Source organism: Crocuta crocuta, unplaced genomic scaffold (assembly GCF_008692635.1).
Source record: "Crocuta crocuta isolate KB4526 unplaced genomic scaffold, BGI_CrCroc_1.0 scaffold290, whole genome shotgun sequence".
Taxonomy (NCBI): domain Eukaryota; kingdom Metazoa; phylum Chordata; class Mammalia; order Carnivora; family Hyaenidae; genus Crocuta; species Crocuta crocuta.
In genome coordinates, this window is record NW_027527429.1 from 6,527,165 (window position 1) to 6,548,574 (window position 21,410).

General features: G+C 49.9%; 1 protein-coding gene across 6 annotated transcripts in view; it reads right to left on the reverse strand.

Moving 5' to 3' along the window:
- Positions 1–6,605: 6,605 nt before the first annotated feature.
- The window catches only part of ATG16L1 (autophagy related 16 like 1), a 35,649-nt gene continuing 20,844 nt past the window's right edge, over positions 6,606–21,410 (reverse strand). For all 6 annotated transcript variants that reach the window (XM_077757805.1, XM_077757795.1, XM_077757786.1 and 3 more), the window contains 9 exons: positions 20,863–20,968; positions 17,700–17,770; positions 16,954–17,025; positions 11,990–12,110; positions 11,629–11,734; positions 9,502–9,651; positions 9,319–9,366; positions 8,895–8,996; positions 6,606–8,108 (listed from right to left, as the gene is read on the reverse strand). In XM_077757805.1, coding sequence (XP_077613931.1) covers positions 8,015–8,108; positions 8,895–8,996; positions 9,319–9,366; positions 9,502–9,651; positions 11,629–11,734; positions 11,990–12,110; positions 16,954–17,025; positions 17,700–17,770; positions 20,863–20,968 — 870 coding nt within the window. In that variant the 3' untranslated portion in view covers positions 6,606–8,014. The remainder of the gene's footprint in view (positions 8,109–8,894; positions 8,997–9,318; positions 9,367–9,501; positions 9,652–11,628; positions 11,735–11,989; positions 12,111–16,953; positions 17,026–17,699; positions 17,771–20,862; positions 20,969–21,410) is intronic.

Genomic DNA, 21,410 nt, shown 5'->3' on the forward strand with positions numbered 1-21,410 from the left:
GGATACGAGACCTCATGTTTTGGGAAACGTAGTCTCTGGTAGTCATTGCCAGCCTCCGGTCTGTGATGAATTTTTCTCTGCTTGGTAGAAAAATGAGAAAAAGAAGGGCACTGTTGTTAAGTTTTGTCACGGAGCCAAATGTGTTCAGTGTAAAGGACTGACCTCCTTTATCCTACGGTCATGAAGTTCTCAGTTTTTGGATGTTAAAATGTCCTTCTTCTTTCTCCCTCTCTTTCTTGAGGCATTCTTTACACACAAGTAAATCTGCCCATTGAAAAAAGTATTTTAACGTTTATTCATTTTTAAGAGACAGCACTAGCTGAGGAGGAACAGAGAGAGAGGGAGACACAGAATCCGAAGCAGGCACCAGGCTCCGAGCTGTCAGCATGGAGTCCGACGCGGGGCTTGAACCCACAAACCGCGAGATCATGACCTGAGCCGAAGTCGGACGCTTCACCAACCTGGCTGCCCAGCTGCCCCAAATCTGCCCATTTTAAAGTATGCAATTTGAGGAGCTTAACTACCACTATGGTCAAGACAGAACATGACTATCACCCCTAAAAGTTCCCTGGCCCCCTTTTCAGTCAACTCCTCCACCAACCTCCCCAGTCCCCGGCAGCCACTGACCTGCCATGAGTTTTGCATTTTCGGAAATCTGTTTAGAATGTAGAGAAAAGCTGGAATAATACAATCAACACCCACACAGTCAACACTGGGCTTTGACAAGGGAACACTTCCCTGCGTGTGCTCACCTGTCTATTGCTTTTTCCTTTGGAACCCTTTGAAAGTAAGCTGCAGACATCATGACACTTGACTCAGAAATGTTTTAGAAAGCAGCTGCTAAGCATAAGGACAAAATGTCCTCTCTCTTATAAACATTAGAGTAGATGCTAGTTTAGAGAAAAACACATCCTGACTCCGCCCAAAGAAAGTTGTCAGCCTTTCCCTACACACATCCTGACTTACTTTGCCCAAAGAAAGAGTCGTCAACCTATCCCTACAGTTACTCTGGAAACTGACTGCTCTATGAATGCCGTCTGAGAACCACTGGTGACAGCAATGCCAGCTTCTCAGGAGTCAGTGTCTGGTGTGATGAAGGTGCGAGCCCTGGGCTTCACCTCCCAGTACCAGACACAGTGCCAGCTCGCGGGGGTGGAAGGCTGGGGATATTCAGCTTAAGAAGCTTATGGGCTTTGGGGCTAGGTTATCGTCTTAGGGGTTTATTAGGGCACATGTGCAAGGAAAACTGGCATACTCCGTGAGACGTCAACCACAACATGAAAACCTTGTGTCCTCGTTGCCTTGGTTTCACTGAAGCAGAGAGGACCCGGGAAGACTGGGGTCTATTGTATTTACGAAGAGGGTCGGGGAATCAAGAGCTTTTAAAGGCCACCTTAATTCCAACGTGCACCTGTTGGTCAACTGACCTAAAGAATAGAGGGTTGTTCCAGGTTGTGCCAGTTTATAGCATCTGGAATCATGGATGGAATTCCGTGGGCTTGGACAGACACCTTGAAATTTCAAGAATGTAGTTCAGGGGCACCTGGGTGGTTCAGTCCGTTGAGCATCCAACTCTTGGTTTTGGCTCAGGTCATGATCTCATGGTTCACAAGTTCGAGCCCTGCATCAGGCTCTGTGCTGACCATGTGGAGCCTGCTTGGGATTCTCTCTCTCCCTCTCCGTCTGCTCCTCCCCTGCTTGCTCACTTTCTCTCTCTCCATCCACAATAAGAAGTGGCTGAATGCTTCCAGGGATGGGGAAATCATTACCACCTTTCTTTGAAACTGTGTGATGCGTGAGAAAATTCTGTTAGGAAAGACTCAGCTTCCCCCCTTCTTTTCATTGCAGCAAGTTAATCCAGTATCTTCTACATGTGACTCTTTCATGATTAGGACACAGGTGCTCACTCCTCATGGGTGTTGAAACCCTGTCACCCTCCAGGGTCCCACCCCGAGGCAGATTTCGAATGTCTGTGCTGAGGCGTCACAGGGGAATGGCACCTGGCGCTCCAGGTTTCCGTGTAAAGGGGGCGTCTTGTACAAACAGGCCCAGACTGGAGTCCTGGGCTCTGTGGCCTACTGATGGGGCCACCGCGACCTTGGGGAAGCAGCTGGGCCTCACGGCTCTTTGCCCTTCTTCGTCTGCAGAAGGGAGCCCGCCACCTGCGGAGTCCTGGCTTGCACAGTTGGGGAGACGCACTGAATGTGCAGATGAGGCCTGAAAAGGAGAGTCCTGTGCAGAGTGGAGGCAGGGGGCTCGTGGCCAACAATTACCTTTATCCTCCCGATTAGAGACCGACGACGTGTGCCTCGGGGGCTTCTTCATCCTCATCTGTCGCATGGGTCCCAACACTAAAGGGGTTTTGAGTGGTCATGCAGCTAACTTGACGCAGGATTTGGGAGCCTGACTGCAAAGTGAGCAGCTTCCCCCTGCTGCTGATCGCACTGAAGGACATGCCTTTCGGAGGGGAATAGTGTCACGGATTGAGTTTGTGTCTACCCCCACCCCCCACTACCCCAAAGTTACTCGTGGAAGCCTTAAGCCCCACGTGTGATGGGGCGCTGGGATGATCGGGGTTGGGTGAGGCCGACAAGGTGGGGCCTCGATCTGACAGGATTAGTGTCCTTGTAAGAGACACCCACTTGCCAGGCTGCAAGTGCACCAGGAAGGCAGGCGAGCACGCAGCGCAAGGCGGTGACCTGCGAGCTAAGGCCTCAGGACGGAACCTACCGGGTCGGCGCCTTGACCTCAGACTTCCAGCCTCCAGAAGGGGGAGAAAGGAGTATCTGACACTGAGCCACCCAGTCTGTGGTGTTTCCTTAAAGCAGCCCTGAACTAAGACAAGGGCCCACGCTTTTCTTCAGTTAGATCACCTGCTCTAGATCAAAAGAGTTTTGAAAAAACAGATACTAACCCGGTTTCAAAAAATGCCCTTTTCTGTTGGAACTAGATAGGGGTGGTGGTTGTACACTGTGAATCCACTTTAAAACGGTTCATCTTATGTGAACATCAATACATTTAAAAACAGTAAAAAAGGAATACACGTTTTGTACTGTGACCCCAAACCTACACACACAGAACAGCTTCTATGCAACAACACTTCCGCTTCCTCTGTGGCTTATTCTTAGATTTTAACTACTCTCCCTCCCTTCTCCTCTCTCGTCCCTTCGGCTGGTTATGAGCCACCCTTCGGGGCTGTGTGATTTGCTTCTATGCTGATTCAATCCTACTAAATAAAAAACATGACTCAGTGCCCACTATGCCAAGCAATGCCTGCGGGACCGGGATATGGCTGCTCCTGAGTCTCGACTTACAGGCTCTTAGAAGCATCTGGGTGTGTCCTCCAGGGTCAGCAGCACTTCTGGCTTCCTCACCAGAAACCAGATGATGTCCGGCCTGCATGCTGCCCGGCCTGGCTCACAAATATAACTATGGTCTCCTAAGCCTGTTTCTCCAGGAAAAGGAAGCTCAGAGCCCAAATTCACCTGCTCTCCTTTCCACATCTAGGGCTGGAGCAAATCCACAGAAGCCTGGGCCACGGCGATGGGCAGGGCTGCTCCCACGTGGGACATGTGTACTGCCCCTAAGAGCAAAGTCAACCAAATCCAGCGTGCAGCATAGAAAGTCAGCAACTGATACCGTTCTAGAAAAAAGCCCTAAGAGAACAGAATATGGCCCTTACTGTGGACAATTAATTCCCTTTCCTATCCCCATGCGGCGCCCCACACTCAGGCAGATGCCTGTGCCATCTGCACTGGCCAACAGGATGTGACAGGGGCGACCCAGGCAGAGCGACAAGCGCTTGCACACTGATGCATGCATGCTTGCTGCGTCATCTGGGCTCTCCTAGCTGCCTGCCAGGCATGAGTGAGGCCACCCTCTACCATTCATCCTCAACTGGGCCAGCCTGGCTCACTCACAGAATTGTGAGAACTAATGGTTTCAAGCCATTACGTTTTAAGGTAGTTTGTCACGCTGTGAAAGCTAACTGGATCCTGACCCAGACAAGCCAGTCGTAGGGGCCCCATTGTTGAAACAATCAGGAAGATTCATATATGGACTAGTCGGTGACATAGAGTTCCCGCTAATTTCACCAGATGTTAACTATGGTAGTGTCCTGTTGGCTTGGAATGCATGCTGATTTACGGGGGGAGTGACAAGCTCTAAGTTTGCTGTCAAATACTCGGACACAGCTGTTGAATGGGGGGAGGGGCACGGGGGTGTCGGGTTCTGGATCCACCCTGATGCGCGTGCCCTCCCTGTGCCTGTCAGTGCAGGTTAGAAGAGGGCTAAAGCCTGGATCAGAACTCAGGGAGAGTGGGAGTGTGTGAGGAGCACAGCATGGCTGGAGCACGCAGAGGATGAGAGAAGTATCTGGAACGAAGACCGGGAAGGGTTGGGAGGCACAGATGGAAACCGGAAGGGCTGTGCTATGAAAGCTAGAGCTCCTTGAGGTATGAAAATCAAATTCTGCTGAGGTGAAGCAGGTTAACTGTTTTGGTCACAGACCAATCTTACTGGACCGCACCACTCTCCCTCCGTGTTCTTAGAGAGGGGTGTATTTCATTTAACTCAAGATTTCCAAGCTTTATTACTAGCTTGGAAATTTGGGATTCCTAGCGAGTGGGAATTACAAGTAGGGCACAAGAGAAAAGATGTAGTGGAGTAAAGGCATCAGCGCGGCCCGCCTGGGGCCATCTGGGGCCATCTGGGGCCAGCCGCACAGTGCTGGCCTGGAGGAGCACACAGATTGAAGGCAAAGGCGCCCACTAGGGGTCAGGACGCTAGAACAGCTTCTCGCCAAGCTGTGAGATGCCCCACTTGGGACATGGGATACAGTTCAGAGATCACAGAGGTTGAAAGCCACAGGCTCCTGATTACCAAGATCTCACAGAAATCCAGAAACATTTGTTGGTTTCCTGTGTGGGTATTTCATCACAGCCGCTCTGTCTCCCAGTGCCCACATGGGTGAGGAGTTTCAAGTGCATATTTCAGAATGTTCAGTTCTCAAAGAGCGCGGTTGTGCTATGCACATGAAGACCTTGGTACACTCAGCGATCTGGAACCTCCCAACCGACTTGGCCTTGGGGGCAGGCCGGTCCCGCCCAGCTGAGACCAGCTTCACCCACTCCTGCCCGTGTCCCTAAAAAATCTCCCACGTGGGGCGCCTGGGTGGCTCAGTCAGTTGAGCGTCCAACTTCGGCTCAGGTCATGATCTCACGGTTCGGAGGTTCGAGCCCTACGTCGGGCTCTGTGCTGACAGCCAGCTCAGAGCCTGGAGCCTGCTTCAGATTCTGTGTCTCCCTCTGTCTCTGACCCTCCCCTGCTCAATCTCTCTCTCAGAAATAAATAAAACATTAAAAAAAAATTTTTTTTTAATCTCCCACGAGCCACGGTGTGAAAGATGCAAAGGGGTTTTTGTAAGATTTCTCAAAGACTAGTGTGTACGCAGTATGCTCTTTAAGAGGAAGGCACGGAGCTTGATTTATCACACTATTCTGGGAAAAGACCTAAGGAACAGAAGTTCAATTAAAAAATGTTTTAAAACAATCAACTTGTGAGACATGTTAACGTCCAGGTCAAAGCCAACACCACTTCCACAGGAGCATTCCAGCTCCAACCACCTGGACTCCTCTGGGAAACGGGAAAAGCGCGCCCACCCTGCACCCCTGCAGACGCAGCACTGGGGTAGGGGCCCAGATGATCTGACAGACAGGGAGCGTCAGGATCGTGAGCTGGATGGAGCTCCTGTCCCTGCACCGGGAGCCCACACACTAAAGAGCTCAGCCCTGGCAGTCAGGGGACGCGAAGAGAGCTTCGCGGTGTGGACGGATCCCAAACTGAGCATCTCTGTTAAAAGCAGAGGGCAGCCAAGCCTCCCTGCAGGTTCGAAGAAACCAGGATCATGGGAGGCTACTACAGGGCTTACTCGACGCCTCTTGTAATTGACCCCCTCCTTGAGAGTGAGTACAAGAGCTATAAAGGGCTCGCTCAGCTTTGTGGAGACTGCAGGCCGCCTCTGAGGCTCCAGATCGGGACGGAATGAGCCCAGCTGCTGGGCTAAAGCGGATGTGCGGCAGGCCGCTCAGTAAATGCAGCGGTGAGGGAACTGGGCGGCGGTCTCCAGGGCGGTTCCGGGACATCACGGTTCGTCCAGCGCCAGGCGGCCTGCTAGAGGCCGGAGTTCCCACAGACAGATCACTCCTCTGTGAGCTAACCCACGGCCTTTGGGCAAAGAAGAGGCCGGAGACCAGCAGGAGGCAGGTACAGCTCACCGCCAACCCTACCGACAAGGCCTTGGTAGGACATGGGGGCCGCACCTGTGCAGCACGGAGCTGATGGCGGGGGTTTCGTCGGCACGCCAGGCTCTCAAAGGACAGACGCCAAGAGGAAGAGACCCTTTGCCGGGTTAAGACATACACATGACGTGACACTGGAATGCTGGCTTACAGGCAGTGGCGATTTGGGATGAATGATGAGGAGAGACGCCAGGAAAATACTAGCTGTTATTTTCGAAAAAGTCAACACCAGGAAAAAGACAAAAAAAAAACAGCTTTTTCTTTTAAGGACCTAAGAGAATAAAATAACCACCAAGAGACGCAGAGTTTGAAAAGTATAGAACAGATTTCTTTTTTATTTACAATCAAGTTCTGTTGGGCAACATAATTAAATAAATAACAGCTGCGCCCTGGCCTGTGCGTTCCACCTTCCCTTGAGCTCCTGGAGCAGCAAGCTGAAAGGGGGCTAGGAGGGCCGGGAAATGAGGGAGGACGGCGGCCCCCTCCTCACCCAGCTCCAGCTCTCACCCCCACAGCTGTCCAGAGAACAAGAGCAGAAGGAAAAAAAATAAAGTGCAAATTAAGAAGTGATAAAAGTATTGGTGTTTCAGTCACCCAGGAACTAAAATGATAAAGTAAATGTGTACAAAAAAAAAAAAAAAAAAAAAAAATGGGAAAAAAAAAAAAAAAAAAAAAAAAGCAAGCCACAGGCCAGGTGTCCTCCGGCCTCGAACCTAACTCCCGAAACCTAAGAGGACAATCCCATGCTTCCCAGAATGGGCTTCTCGCACTAAAGCACCGAGGGGCTATTGCACGTAGACTTGGCAGAAGGGCAGTGGCCTGGGACCACCAGCTCCAGGCGAATACATTCGAGGCCTCCAGTCCCTCGTCACCTGCGAGTATAAATGAGGCGTCCCTGGAAGGAGGTGGCGGCGCCCGCTTTCTGGGAGTCTACAGATGGACACAGGACTGCAGCACACTTCCTCTCCTGCCTCAGAACAGATTTTTTAACCAAGTTGGGATTTATTTCTCGATGAGAAATTAGCATATAGCACTGCTGGGGAGAAAGAAAAGACACCGAAGCTTTGAAGAACAGCTGCTTTCTAAGAACTATTCAGGAGATCTAAGGAAATTCCAACAGTAATCAGATGAGATCAGAGTAAGAGCCTTGTAATCATGACACAGACCAGCAGGGAGGGACCACAGTCCCGTGTCCTGGGAAATCAGGGTGGCCCCTGCAGCCAAAGGGCAAGGGTAATCCTGTTTAGGTTTCTGTTAATCCAGTGATTAAAGCAGTTCACCGGAAAACGACCCCAGGGTGACAGGACATGCATTCCGCCAGAACCATCCGTGGAAGGTCCAAAGAAAGCCAGGAGGGAAAACCCACCCCAGACGTGTGGGGTGTTTCCGGCACTACCGGCCGGCGAGGAAGCCGGTAGGTGCCCGCGCTCCCCCCACTGAGGTATAGAAGATCAGAGCCAGTAGTGTTTCCCATCGAATCAAGGCAAGCACCTGCACCGCTGCCAAGTGGCTGCAGGGTCAGGTTTTTGCAGTGTTATCCTTTCAGGCCGTAGAGACCTCAGCCCAAATCCTTGGAAATCCTGTTCAAAGGAGGCCCCTGGACCACATGGCCCGGGCTCTTCTCTGGAGATCAGAGCTACACCCAACACACCACCTGCCAGGACAGAGCCTGCGCGCGTCTCCGGCTTTGGCTCCACTCCCTCGAGGAGGCGCCGTCAATATTCTGACCACAGCACGGCTTTGCTTCCTTTGTCCACACTGACAACATGGGAGCCGGAGGGGGACCACGCCACGGCGTTGATGGACGAGCTTCAGGGGGAGAGGTGGAAACATCTGTGAGTTCTTAGTGAACTGAACACCAGGTCCCCTCACGTTCGGGGAGCAACGCCTTTTCCGATGCCCGGTTTACTTGCCAGTACTGCTCCCGCTCACAGGCAGGCCCTTATTCATGCGCCAAAGAACTCGAAGGAGCCCTGCATTGTATCTCAGGAAGCAGTTTAGGAATGAAAGGGGCCAGGTGGTATCAAGGCTACGAGGGGGTAGCTCGCACCCTCAGACAAAAGCCTCAGGGGAATGACAGAGGAGCAGGCCGTGGCCACTGCTCTTGGGGGCGGTGAGAGGTGGTGACCAAGGAAAGCCTGGTCTCTAACTAGCAGCTGGGCTTGCATGGAGAACAAAAACTAAGACAGAAGGGAGATGGGAGAGGACTGAAAAACAACATATGAAAATCAGTGTTTACAATCAATTTCCTGTGCAAAGGGGCTGCGAAAGGAGGAGAGCCGGAGAGGAGGGGCTAGGTAATGAGGAAGACAGGCCGGCGCCCTGACCTCTCTCCAGCAGCCACTCCTCAAATGGCTCTATCCGAAACAGCCTGTAACATCAGTAAGCAGAACACCACCGTCCACTGCGATGCACAAACGGCCCCAGCTTCACTCCACTAACCCAGCTCAGGGCAGAGCAAGTGAGTGCACGCTGCACGGTGGCCTCATGGGGCTGACACAGGCCGGTGCCCGAAGACAACAGGGCCCCTGGGATGAAGTCACGGGACCTGCAACCTGCTAACAGCCTCAGAGGGGCTGACAGGGTTCATCTTACCCATGATGCTTTGAAAGGACCTTCTCCACTTTCCCCGAGAGCACGTTCCAGATGTAGAGGGAGCCCTCAGCTGAGCCTGCTGCCACGTAACCGCCATCAGGGCTGGAAAACATGGGAAGACCAGTTAAGGTGTCAACCGCCCACCCCCAATTCAGCATCCTGGGGGAGAAGTGCCACACAGGCAGAGCCAGAGCTAGGCGGGGGGGCTGCCTTCTCCAGAGAGCCTGCCAGGCGCTGTCCTGGGGGGTTGCCTCCCTTCCCCAGAAGCCCTCAAACAGTTCTCAGGACACCAGAAAGGAAGGAGACAGTGAGAGCGCCCCCTAGTGATAAGTGTCACTCCTGGACACTCCCTCAGGGCGAGATGGTTATGCATTGGTGGGGGGGCGGGGGGCGAGGGGAGAGGCAGAGGAGGGACACTGCTCACCTGAACACAACTCTGGTCCAATCGGAGCCGCACTTGAATCCAGGGGCGCTGCAAGCAACAAAGCACCATCACCCTGAGTACGGGGACTTATGAGCAGGGCCCTGGGGCCACTGGAGTTCATGCACGCCCCGGAAAACTGCCAAGATTCAAATATACAACCCAAACCAATGGGTCTTTGGTTACCTAAATGTCTGTCTGACAGCGTTTATTCGCAGATCGATAATTTTTAGCAGGTCATCCCGAGAGCAGCTGAGGAGTTCGGTCCTTTCCGGGTTCAAGTCCAGGGCAGTGATCTTGCCCAGCAGCTCCATCTCTCGGACAATGCTCTCTGATCTACAACAGGGAAGGCAAGTCTGAGAAAACGTGACACAGAAATGTCAGAACTTGACCATTTTAACCAGGATATCATGCTCCATGGAGAAGGGGGGGGTGGGGGACAGAAGTAATTCGACCGGAATGTGGTACTCTTCAAGAACACTAAATGTGTCCCAACCTTATAAAAATCACCTCAGTGGCTGTTTTTACTGCTTTTTCTGTCAATAAATTCTGTAATAATAGTTTAAGTACCAGAACTCTGGACCTGGGAAAATTCGTTTCCTTGCCCGTCTGGGGATTGGCGTTAATAGCCAATCAGAGCTCCGGATCAGCACAGGTGAGGCAGGACTGTCAGCTACCTAGTGCTATTTCAGTGACAACACTCTGACCAATCCAAGGGCTCCTAAGCTTGCTCTGCTGGGTCTGGGGCGCTGTACTGCACAGGGACGCACATGTGGCCTCTCGCAGGCTCCCTGCCTTACAGAGTTCAGCTCCGGGCCCCCCAAGTCCGGCTGCATGATTCCAGGGGTGGAGCTGGACTCCAGGGGGGATTACCCGCCCAGGGCTGCAAAAAGCAATCCTGCAGGGCCCTGCCGGGTGATAGAGCCAGATAGAGCCAGAGGAGGTGTGGACCCTCCTGCAGTCACTCTGTCGTAGGCTTCCGAAGAAGTAATTTCCCACCTCAAACCCAAACTAAGAAAGAGTATTGATCTCACTGCTGCTAAACACGTGGCTGGAGGCAGGCCGCGCAGCCCCCACGCCTCAGGGCCTTCACGCGTCCCGTCAGCCATGCACCGCGGGATTCCTAATACCCACTTGGACACTAACACGCCACGTTTCCGGTTCAAAGAGGCTAACCAGAGGGCACGAATAAGAGCGTGAGAGCTGCCCAGGAGCTGCCGGCCTCACACCAGGACTTTCTAAGCATCATCCAGAATCAGCCTCCTCGTGCCCACCCCCCACCACTGCCCTGCGTTCACTGTGACCAGCAGCGACCTCCCTCCTACTCTACTGGCCTCATCCCACCAGGCTCCTCTCGCCACCGGACTCCGCTGCCCCCCTACCTGGGACCCCCCGGCTCTGTCCCCATCTGTGGCCACCCTGCCTTGGTGGCTCCCTAAAAGGCGGTCTCCTGTTTCATGGGCCACGTCCTCACGTCTTTGGAGTCCTCCCGTGAGGACTTATTTTCTCCACCACCCAACGTCTCTCAAAAAACCTGCTCCTGTTTATCCAAACGTTTCTCAGAAACCACAAACGTGCATCCTTACCCGAACACAGCATCCGTCATTTATCCCCCGCGTGGCTTCAGTCCTCCCCTTCCTCACCCCCCCAATGCAAACTCCGCCTCAAATCCATTCCCCTCCACGCCTCCCGCATGCTGGATGAGGTGCCCATTCCTAGGACCCCGTCCTGCTCCACAGTACCATCTATTCCCTCGTGAGGAGCAGTCCTCCGGGGAGCACCCACGGGCTTATATGATCAAGTCATTTACAAATGTCGATCTGCTCCCAACCCACCACCTGCTTCTCCTGCCTGCCCGCAGCCCGATCTGCCGTCGCGGCCACACCAGGCCGTCCTGCTGGCCCGTGTGGAAAGTCCATCAGGGGCTTTTCCGCCGTGTGATGCTTACTCACTTCTCCAGACGCACCCTGACCAGTGTTCTCTCATGTCCTTGGACAAAGGTGCCCGCTCTACTTCCCAACACCACGCAGACTTGTGCGTCGGTTTCAAGCCACCTAGTTGTCCAACTTCGCTTCCGTGGCAGCTGGTAAAGTGCCCAGTAAGTGCCCAGGGTGTGCTTGTAAGTGCCTGGTGAACCCAACAGTCTGCCTCATGGTAAAGAATATAGAACTACTCTGGTACGTGTGGACTGGAGCTCATTTCTGCCACTTCCGGGGATCTTAAAACCCGCAACCCAGACACAAAACATCCCCGGGGTTCCACCACGGACACTCCCTCCGTCTGCCTCCCCCACCAAACTCCTGGGTTTCATACCGGATGTCCCAGAAACGAATTTTCTTGTCGAAGTGCCCGCTCATCACGCACTGCTCTGTGCAGACGATGTCATTGCAGCTGGAGCCTGCAAACACGGTCTTTATGCCTGCAGGGAAACCCAACAGCAGTCGTCAAGCAGAGGCCCCTCAGTGGCCGTGCGCGCCGCAGCACTGCCCTCTCGCCCCAGCTAAGCACAGCTCCTTACTGAAACCAGATCTCAGATGTGAAAATGCCACTCTGAGCTTGAACCCGGACTTGCAATTTAAACCGTATCACACTAAACGCAGGCTTTCGTGCGGAAACAAACACCTCGCGGCTAACGTCTAATCATACATATATTCAGAGAGACTGATTTCCTCACAGACTTTGCTGCGGAGATCCCAGAGCTTGAGGGTCCGGTCGTGACTTCCGGAAACAATGCGCGCATTGTCCAGCAGGAACTTGGCAGACAGCACTTTGCCGCTGTGTCCTGTGAGCGTGTGCTGGGGAGAGAAGGCAGCGGGGTTAAGCCTTGGGGGACACACCACGCGGGGAGAGCCAGCTGCTCTACACACCCAGAGACCCGGTCGGCAATCTGGTCAGGAACCCTCAGACAAAAGGGTACCCAGTGCAGCAAAACATCCAGAAAGTCTCTTTTGGTGCGGCCCAGGGGTGAGGTATCAAGAGGAAAAAGGAGAAATCTCCCAGCACATTAAAAAACAAAAGCAAAAACAAAAACAGTGTAAACTTCACATGCCTCCATCCTCAGAACATGGGACAGGCAGTAGGGGGGGGCCTGGGACAGAAGCCCTGGCACAGCACCCCCCCCCCCCCCCCCCGNAATAGCCTGGATTTTACCCAGGGCCTCTTCAAGTCCAGACCCTATTTAAAGTCAGAACAGACAGGTTCCCTACAGGCATAATTTACAAAAGGAAACATCAGGACTCTTTTACATAAGCAATTAAATCCTCTGGGGGCTTTTTCAATCAGAGGCCTCAGCTTGAAATGTCAGCTGGGCACTCCCAACAATGAAACCCCCTGGAAGCTAGCTGTAGGGTGCCAGCCTCGGGACACAGGACTGAGGCCCCACCCCTCCTGCCATCACAGAACTATCAGGATGACAAGGGTTCGGGGAGGGGACCTGGGGAGTCAGACTTTTCACAGCTCATCGTGGACCTCTTTTCAGTGCGGGTCAACATGCTTATACATGCAAACTGTCATAGGCTCACAAGATACTCGTTGACTTTTTTTCCTAACCAACTAACTAGTAAAAAAAAAAAAAAAGAAAGGAAAGAGAAGGAAGGAAGGAAGGAAGGAAGGGAGAAAGAGGAGCTTTAATACACTTACTACAACTGGTAACTAACTTACTGGGTTTCAGCCCCGACTCCCAAAGAGGAGATCTCGCAGTGTTGTGTTAACGTCTACTGCTGGGACTTCTGAAACCATCCTCCCTCCCTGCTCAGTGGCGCAGCGCCACTTGGGCACAGGAACAGAAAGCGCAGGCCTGCGCCTCCTCCTCCTCCCTTTTGAAGGGAGAAGCTGGCACAGATTCGAAGGCTCGTTTCCCCCACACTGAAACCTCTCTGAAACTGGAACAGCACCGTACAACTGCCGCCAGGCAGGGGGCAGCTGTGCTGTGGCTGTGTGAAAACCTCCCACGAAGCCTTCTCATAAGATCAAGAAAACTCCAGCAACGTGGCTTTCATTCACTACAGTGCAGGAGCGACTCCGTGGAGCACACACCGCCTCATCTGTACAATTCGTGGGAGACAAAAAACTTGGGAAGGTCCTTCTCCCGCTAAGTGAATTAAGTTCTTAGTAAGGGACTGTTTCAACAAAGTAACCAAAGTTCAGGGCACGTTCACAGATTTCTCTTGCTGCAGAAGTAAAATCACGGCTCTCAAGCTCTTGAGGAAGAGGCCCTGCTCATTAATGGGCTGTGTCAAACTGCCCATTTTTGTGAACTCCACGTTCGTGTCAATACTTTCATCGATTTCATGTGGAAGTACTCATAAAAGTTTACCCACTGCTCTTTTAACATCATGGTGAAAGCAGCTTTTCATGTGACAGCTGAAGATGCCCGGGCTCCGGGCCATCTGGGAGACCATCCTCTTCCTCACGCTGTTTGGGTAAGGACCAAAGAAGGTGACCTGAGCACAAGAGCCCACTGCCGGGAGCCTTAGCGCTTGTCCCTTGTGCACTTTACAAGTTTCGAGGCCATCGCAAAGGATGCTGCAGCAATGAACAGCTAAGGGCATACAGCTTTTCCCCAACTGATTTCCCGGAATAAGACCCATCAAAGAAAGAAAAGGGACACTGTTACTTGCTGGCTGTCATATGCAGGTTAGCCAGTGTGACTTCTTCGAGCCTTGTTCTTGGAGGACATCCAGCGAATGGGCCCCATCTCCACGCTCTCCAGGGGACGGAGCGTAGCTTCCTACAGCGTTTGCACTTTTGTATTATTTAAAATGTCTTTATTTTAAATGAATCAGATTTATGTTAAATTTTTATCCATTCAGTATTTTTGATGTTTCTTTTCATTAATTTTAACACTTTTCAGGTTTTATGATCCTCTTCTCAACAGGATTCCTGAGTGTGTGTGTGACTGTCTCTGTCTGTCTGTCTCTGCCAGGCACCTCTGTGCCTCAGGGCAGACTCGAGGGCCGCCCATGGTGCAGGTAATCAAGCCGGCACCAGACATTAGAAAAATGCACACCTCGAGAAGTTCCTGAAATAAAAACCATCATCTGAAAGCCAGTCTCGTCACTGTGGTTACTCTCCCACGTCAACATTGGGGAACTGAACAAGGTGGGTTCTTCAATCCAGTTCCTCAAGTCACATCTGAGTTTTACACTCAGGAGTCCTCTGCCATGGACTCCTTTCAATATCAGGCTGTTTCCAGGACACCCTTACTACAAGGAGTTTACAGCAAGCACTCAACCACCTGCTCCCTGCATTCTGGTCTCTCCCAAACACCATTCCCTCATCATAAAAGCTAAGAAGAAACTGACCAGGGCTTGGATCCTGAATTTCAGAACATGGATCTCCTCCATTTATGTCTTCCAGTGTCCTCTGTTAACTAGGCTCTAAGTAGAAGCCACAGCCTCCTACAACAAGGAGGCTGCTTACTTCCTGGATCCTGGTTAAGAATTTCATGCGGGTTTTCTGGAGAAGAGAATCTGTTTAAAAAGGCCTCCTGACCTTCATCACGCCATTTACGGAGAGCCGACCAGAGGCCCTCTAAGCCAGTTAGCCCAGCAAAGGAGGCTACCGTCTGGCACCAGCCCTCCAGTATGTCGCCAACCCCAGCTTAAGCTTGGTGCTCCAGCACCCTGAGCATCCTCTGTGCTGAAACCCAGGCCACCTGTGCAAACTGACTCACTCGAAAAGTGTGTCCCAACATCATGACCTTTGTCTTCCAGGTCTAGCTCTGGCCTCCAAGTCCCTTTATATATCTCCCACCTGAATAGAACTCTTTCCCCAATGAAAAATACCATCCTGCCCAACTGGCTGACCCCCAACTGCTTTTCTCCTCAAGGGCCTACAGTGTAAGGCCTCAGTCTCCAGAAGTACTAGAATAATCCAGGTCAATGGAACAGAGAAAGAGCACAGACCCCGGTTCCAACTCTCATCTTCTCATCTGTTAATTGTGTGACCTCAGGCAATTGTGTGGGCTTATCTGAGCCTCAGTTTCCTCACATCCCTACCTTACCTCATGCCCCTGGCGATTAAAAGTAGTAATGTATATAACATACCTCAGTACTGGGCCTAACACAGAAGACCCACTCCAGAAAAGACCCCTTTTTCTTCAGGCAAATTAAGGACTGCAGAGGTAGTCGACCTCATCCCAAACACCCAGTAAGTAATCGAGGGGAAACAGAGCGGAGCACCCACTATGTGGATCACACGCTGCCACGGAAGAGGCGAGGTCGTGTGGAGGGGGCAGAACTGTGGCGCCTTGACCGAACGCTTGTTCAAACAGCTGAACAGCAGCGAGTTCTGCTGGCAGAGAGCCCAGCCCGTCCGCAGGCGCCCCGCTGCCCACCTCCCTGCTCTTGCATTCGGTCGAGAACATGACTGAAAGCTCTTTGACTTTCACAAGGGAACATAATCTTTGTCATCTTCACGTCCCACACTTTGCACGTGCAGCCTTGGCTCTTCTTTCAATGATGAATAAAAACTCTCACCATGAGGTACTGACTAGCATCTAATTCTGGGGATTTTCCATACGGCTCCTTCAAGAAGACAGACAGCCTAAGAGATACGGTGACTGTGCATTTCTGAAGATTCTTCTAGCCACATGGCTGCATCCTCAGGTCAGACTGCCAGCAACCACCTACTGGACCGGTCTGCAGTGGCTCCCCAACTCTCTGCGATTTATCCAGAAGAGGTTTTAACTCATGTCCTGGTTCTTGCATGAGTTGACACAGGAAAGCTTGAATCAAGCCTTTTTCTTCATGAAAAAGTCCACTCTCCACCTTACCTGTCAACAGCCTTTTGTGAGCTCACGTGAAAACTGCTTCAAGCTTGAGGAGAAAAACAGCACGTCTCCAAGTTCAGCTAGTTGCTTTTCATTAAAACAAAAGAGCCACTTGGGTGGCTCAGCTGGTTGAGCATCTGACTCTTCATTTCAGCTCAGGTCATGACCTCACGGTTCATGGCATCAGGCCCTGCATCGGCCTGAGCTGACAGCACAGAGCCTGCTTGGGATTCTCTCTCCCCCTCCCCTCCTCGTCCCCTCTCTCAAAAATAAACAAACAAACTTAAAAAAAAAAAAAAAAGAACCAATGTGAGAGAAACAACAAGCTTTGGTCATTGTCGTGGAGGCCAAATGACTTCTTGGCACTTTGGGTTCCAGTGCGAACTCCTCCACATCCAGCCCTGTCCCTTCTCCCTTCCTCTCACATGTATCTTCCAGCCTGAGTCAGAGTTCATGACCTGAGTGCATCCCATGTGTTCCCAATGACCTCTCCTGAGGTCATCAGTAAGTCCTGGAGCCTGGAACAAACACAATTTATACAACGGTGCCAGGATTGCTGAAGTTCAGCTCAAAGTGACATGTCCCCAAAGCACCTAGTTCTTCTGGACAGGAACACCCTGAGACTTTCAGGTGAAACGTGAGGGTTTCCTACTGCAAAGATTTTCAAACTGTATCTTGGACCAAGAAAGAATGTAATGTGGAAATGTCAATTTTCCCATGGGAGGAAGGGAAAAGGGCAGAGGCAGTATCAAGTATGATTTTCAGGAAATCATGATTCTCCCAATCAACCTGCCATTTCCTACATTTTGTGCCTGGAGAACCTCATGGAAGTTTGGAGGTTATCAGCTTTCTTAACTGGGCCTTACCCGTAACCGATAATCATCCACGGTCCAGATTCGACTTGCAAAATCATTTGAAGCTGCTAAGAGGTAAGAACCCTACGGGAATAAGGGAGAGTGGGGATGGGGGAGACAAATTTTAGACAAATTAGAAGATCTCAGTCCACACAATACAGATTCCCCAAGAATCAGGTCCAGAAAAGGTTAACACCTGGTGTGAAAACCAACCGATTTTGTCAGTGTTGTCAACCCAATTTTGGTAAATCCACTCTTCTCCTGAGTTTGCTCAATCCCGCTAGCCCGTCTGAATGCTGCAGACCCTCCAGCTCAAGCCGGAACCTGTCTTCTTGAGGTCACCAGCGCCACTCCCCTTCAGTAACCGGAAATACCAATGCTCTACACACTGTCCATGCTGCAGAGCACAGAGGCGCCGGCTCCCCCCTCCCTCAATCTCCCAACTCCTCTCCTCGGAGACCCACGCGGCTCTGATGCATCTAGCCAGACCCCTCCCCTCCACCTGCACTGCTGAGACTTCAGCCGCAGCCTTTATCAAGTCTGCAGAGACAGTGACTGGCTGGGGCACAGCAAACCTTGCCCCCCATCTTCATCACAGTCACAGCCAGCACAGAACTGATCATCTACCTGCATCCTGAACTGTCACTGACTTAAGGTAGAGAAACCATTTGAGTTATTATTAAACTCCAAGAACCAGATGTCTTAAATTGTTCCTAACACTTTTAAACTCACCATTTTCCCGGATACTAGATACTTACAGCACTGTCAAATTCAATGCTTGTAATTCCTGCATTACTGCCAGACAGGGAGCCCTTGAACTCACATTTATCTGGATAAAAAGAAGGATTGAGGAAAGAAAAGAGAGTAAAGCCAATACATAAGTTACAATGGGGCACCTGAAACACAATGGAAACGAATTACAGGCTCAGAACAGCAGCTTTTTGCACTGATACAGAGTCTAAGAATAGCAGGACAAACAGAACAGTGAGACACAAACACACAGCTAGTCAGCTGGAAGAGCAATGAAGGGAAAATGGACGCAGAGCCTAGCAGTTTGCCTGTTAAATTGGTCTTTTCAAGAAATTTAGAGTCATAAATTTCCTTTACAAAGAGGAAAATACGGGAATTTTAAAGACCTGTCAATGCACCTAGAAACTGAGTTTTGGTTCTGCTATTTCTGAGCAAAATGTTTCTAATTCAGATAAATACATCTTTGGGTTTGATAGGATTCGGGTCAACTGAGCTACCACTTCCGTAGAAGCTGACCACTAAATTTTCAGGATCCATGTGATAATTCTCATTAAGGTCTGAAAAGAATTTCTTTTTTTAGTTATGTGTTAACTGGCTAGTCCTTAGAAATGCCAGTAAAGCTACTTTGGAGTTTCTAGAATTTGTCCTTATGCTTACTCTGTCTCTGGGAATGTAAGATTCTGGCAATCCCACTGCTGGTCAAAGCTCCCCTCTCCCCAGCCACACGGGCCCAGGTTCTGCTTTCAGACAGCTCTGGCCACCCACACAGAAACTTTAATGATGCAGGCGCAAACTTTTAAGAGTACAAGTCTCAAGATGATGTGATTAATCTCCTTTTGTAAAGGGCAGCTTAAGGATTACAAGCTCAGAAAAACAATTAGGGAACCATTCAAATCAAATTCATAAAAGGGAAGCACAAAATAGGGAACATTTCAAAGAACAGCCTTTTCTCTAACTGGTAATAATTATGACACGAATACTACTTTGGAGCTGTCAAATATTTAGGGTCAGGATTACTGAGGGGTTCATGAGTCCCTCCCTCTGAATTTACTGCAAAATACCCGTATAGCACATTTAATGCCTTTTATTGATCCTAGCTTTCATTAGATTTTCAAAAGTCAGAAAGAGGCTAATAATACCCACTAATTAAGGTCTTTATTTAGATTAGATCTTTACAAAATATTACTGTAAATTCTAAGAAATATCTCTTTTGGCTTATGCCCAAGATATTGGTCTGTTTCTCTGGCAGCTGACACAGGGCCAAGACGTAAGAAAAGATCAATAAATAAATGCTATTCTACACAAGAGGTTGATCTCAAATGACCAAATGAAGACCTTTCCAAAAGCTCTTTTATCTAGAAGACACCAAGGGAAGCTATGTCAACAGTATTTATATAAGTAATGCCCAACGGAGCTTGTGCTTTTCATAGAATGAGCAAGGACAAGTGTTCCTACTGGGCAGAAACTGCAGTTCTTCTGATACTTTAAGAGCGTAGACAGGACTCTCTCAAACTATTTCATAATTTCCATTAGCGTTTACTTCCTCTTCAGCAGCAAAAACGTAACACTGTTACTAAAGGTTGGTTCTCATTTTTTCTTGTTGGTACTTTTATTGACCCAGAAGTAAAAAAACATTTCTAGGGTGATTTTTATTTAGTCATAAGGCATAATCAAAACAGACTATCGGGGCCCCTGGGTGGCTCAGTTCGTTGAGCGTCCGATCAGCTCAGGTCATAATCTCACACTTCATGAGTTCGAGTCCCACGTCGGACTCCGTTGGGAGCTCAGAGCCCGGAGCCTGCTTGGGATTCTGTGTCTCCCTCTCTCTCTGCCCCTTCCCCGCTTTCACTGTCTCTCTCTTGCTCTCAAAAATAAATAAACCTAAAAAAATTAAAAAACAGACTACTTAAGATCCTATAAAAAACCAAATCTCGTAAAATTTCTATTGTTACAATATGGCTTTACTGTTATCTTCCCACAATTATCATCCATAAAGTGTTTCTGGGTAAAACGGCACAAATTTTGGTGGCCTTCAGCTAGCTGTAACTGCCAGGATTTTAATTACAGAGTCACTTTTGGGGGGGGGAGGAGGGGAGGCCAGAGCACACAAGTTTGGTGCTTTATTCATAATATGTTATAACCAAAGGGATCGATAGATTGCTCTTGCTCTAAACACACCAAAAGTAGTAACAGGCTTGGGCAGCAGCTCTCCAGCCTTGGGGAGGCCGCAGTGGGAAAACAGAGGGTTCTGAAAGCACAGGGCCCCTCCCTTGCCACGTGAATCAGTTACCAGTCCTGTAAACCAACAAGGCAAATCAAGTAGTGTCTCTGAGTTTTCTTATCAAGTAGGGGTGATGCGCACCTTTCAGACCGCACAGAGGCCATGGCAAGGATCAGGGGAAACAGCAGAGACAAGGTCACGCTGGGTCTGCTGACTGCTGGGCAGTGAGTACGGAGGTGCTACAACTACGGACACTCGACAAACTGGTTCTTACTAAATCTGCAACTTTATCCCTTGACTTTGCTTTATTTAAAAAAAACAGGAGTAGTTAACTAAATCCCAAAATGCTGAAACTGAGGTATCCCCAGCTTCAAAATTCTAAGAGATGGCTTCATTAAGCCCCACTTCCTGTTCTAAAGCCATTGCATTTCTGAGTAATCTGAGGTTGCTTCTGAAACAAGGTCTAATCAAAGAGACTGGGTCTTGATCTTTGGGCTCGTGTTAAATACATTTTTCCTGGGAGAAACCCACCTCTTTTTCTCCTCAGGCTTAGATACGACCTCAGTCATTTTTCCCAGGCCAAGGCCATTTGTGTTATTCAATACACACACCTCAGCTCAACGTAAAGTGTAATTATTAAGTCTATGACTTTCGAACTTTTTGTTTTCCTTCTAAAACCTATACTACATGGAAAATGTCCTGCTCAGTATCCAGAGAAAACACAAACACTAACGTATCTGTGACTCAACAGTATTTTCTCGTCACTACTTGAAAACTTAGAGCAAATAGCCACTCAGCTGTAACGTCTGAGATGGTAATGACACTTTGGTCAGATAATTCCTTACACAAAATTCTGTATACGTTTTGAGAAGATGAACAATTCAAGCCTGCCTGAAAGCAAGATCAACCAGGTGTCCCCAACACAGTCCCTCTCACTCTTGAGGTCTCACCTCCGAACACTTCCCAAAGCTTAACTCTCCGATCCATGCCTCCGGTGGCCAGTAGCCGGGAGCCCGGGCTGAACTGCACGGCGTTGACCTCCCCGTCATGAGCATCCTGCAAGACAAGCACCCTGCTTCAACCCAATCACTGTCATTCCCAAGAAGAGCCCAATACAAATGAACATTCTGGATACCTAACCAAAGGTGTTAGACACTCACCGGTAAATAAAGGGGACCACTCATAAACTAACGTGGATTTCTAGCCCAGCATCTCCTAAAATCCTGCTACCATCTTAGTCTTAGAAGTTACAGTTCCATTTATCTCAATACAGAGCAACCTTCTTAAAAAGTAATCAAAATCTGTACAGATTCACTAGCTAAAGTTTGTCTTTGAATTAACTTTATTTCTTCTTTAGAAAAAACACAATTTCTTCTATGCTACTATGATCTTAATAGCTTAAAAGGAAGCCTCTGATGAACAGCCTCTTTTTTGGTCTGGATTAAAAAAAAAAAAAAAAAAAAAAGCCCTTTAAGGTTTTTTTCTTCTTGAAACTACA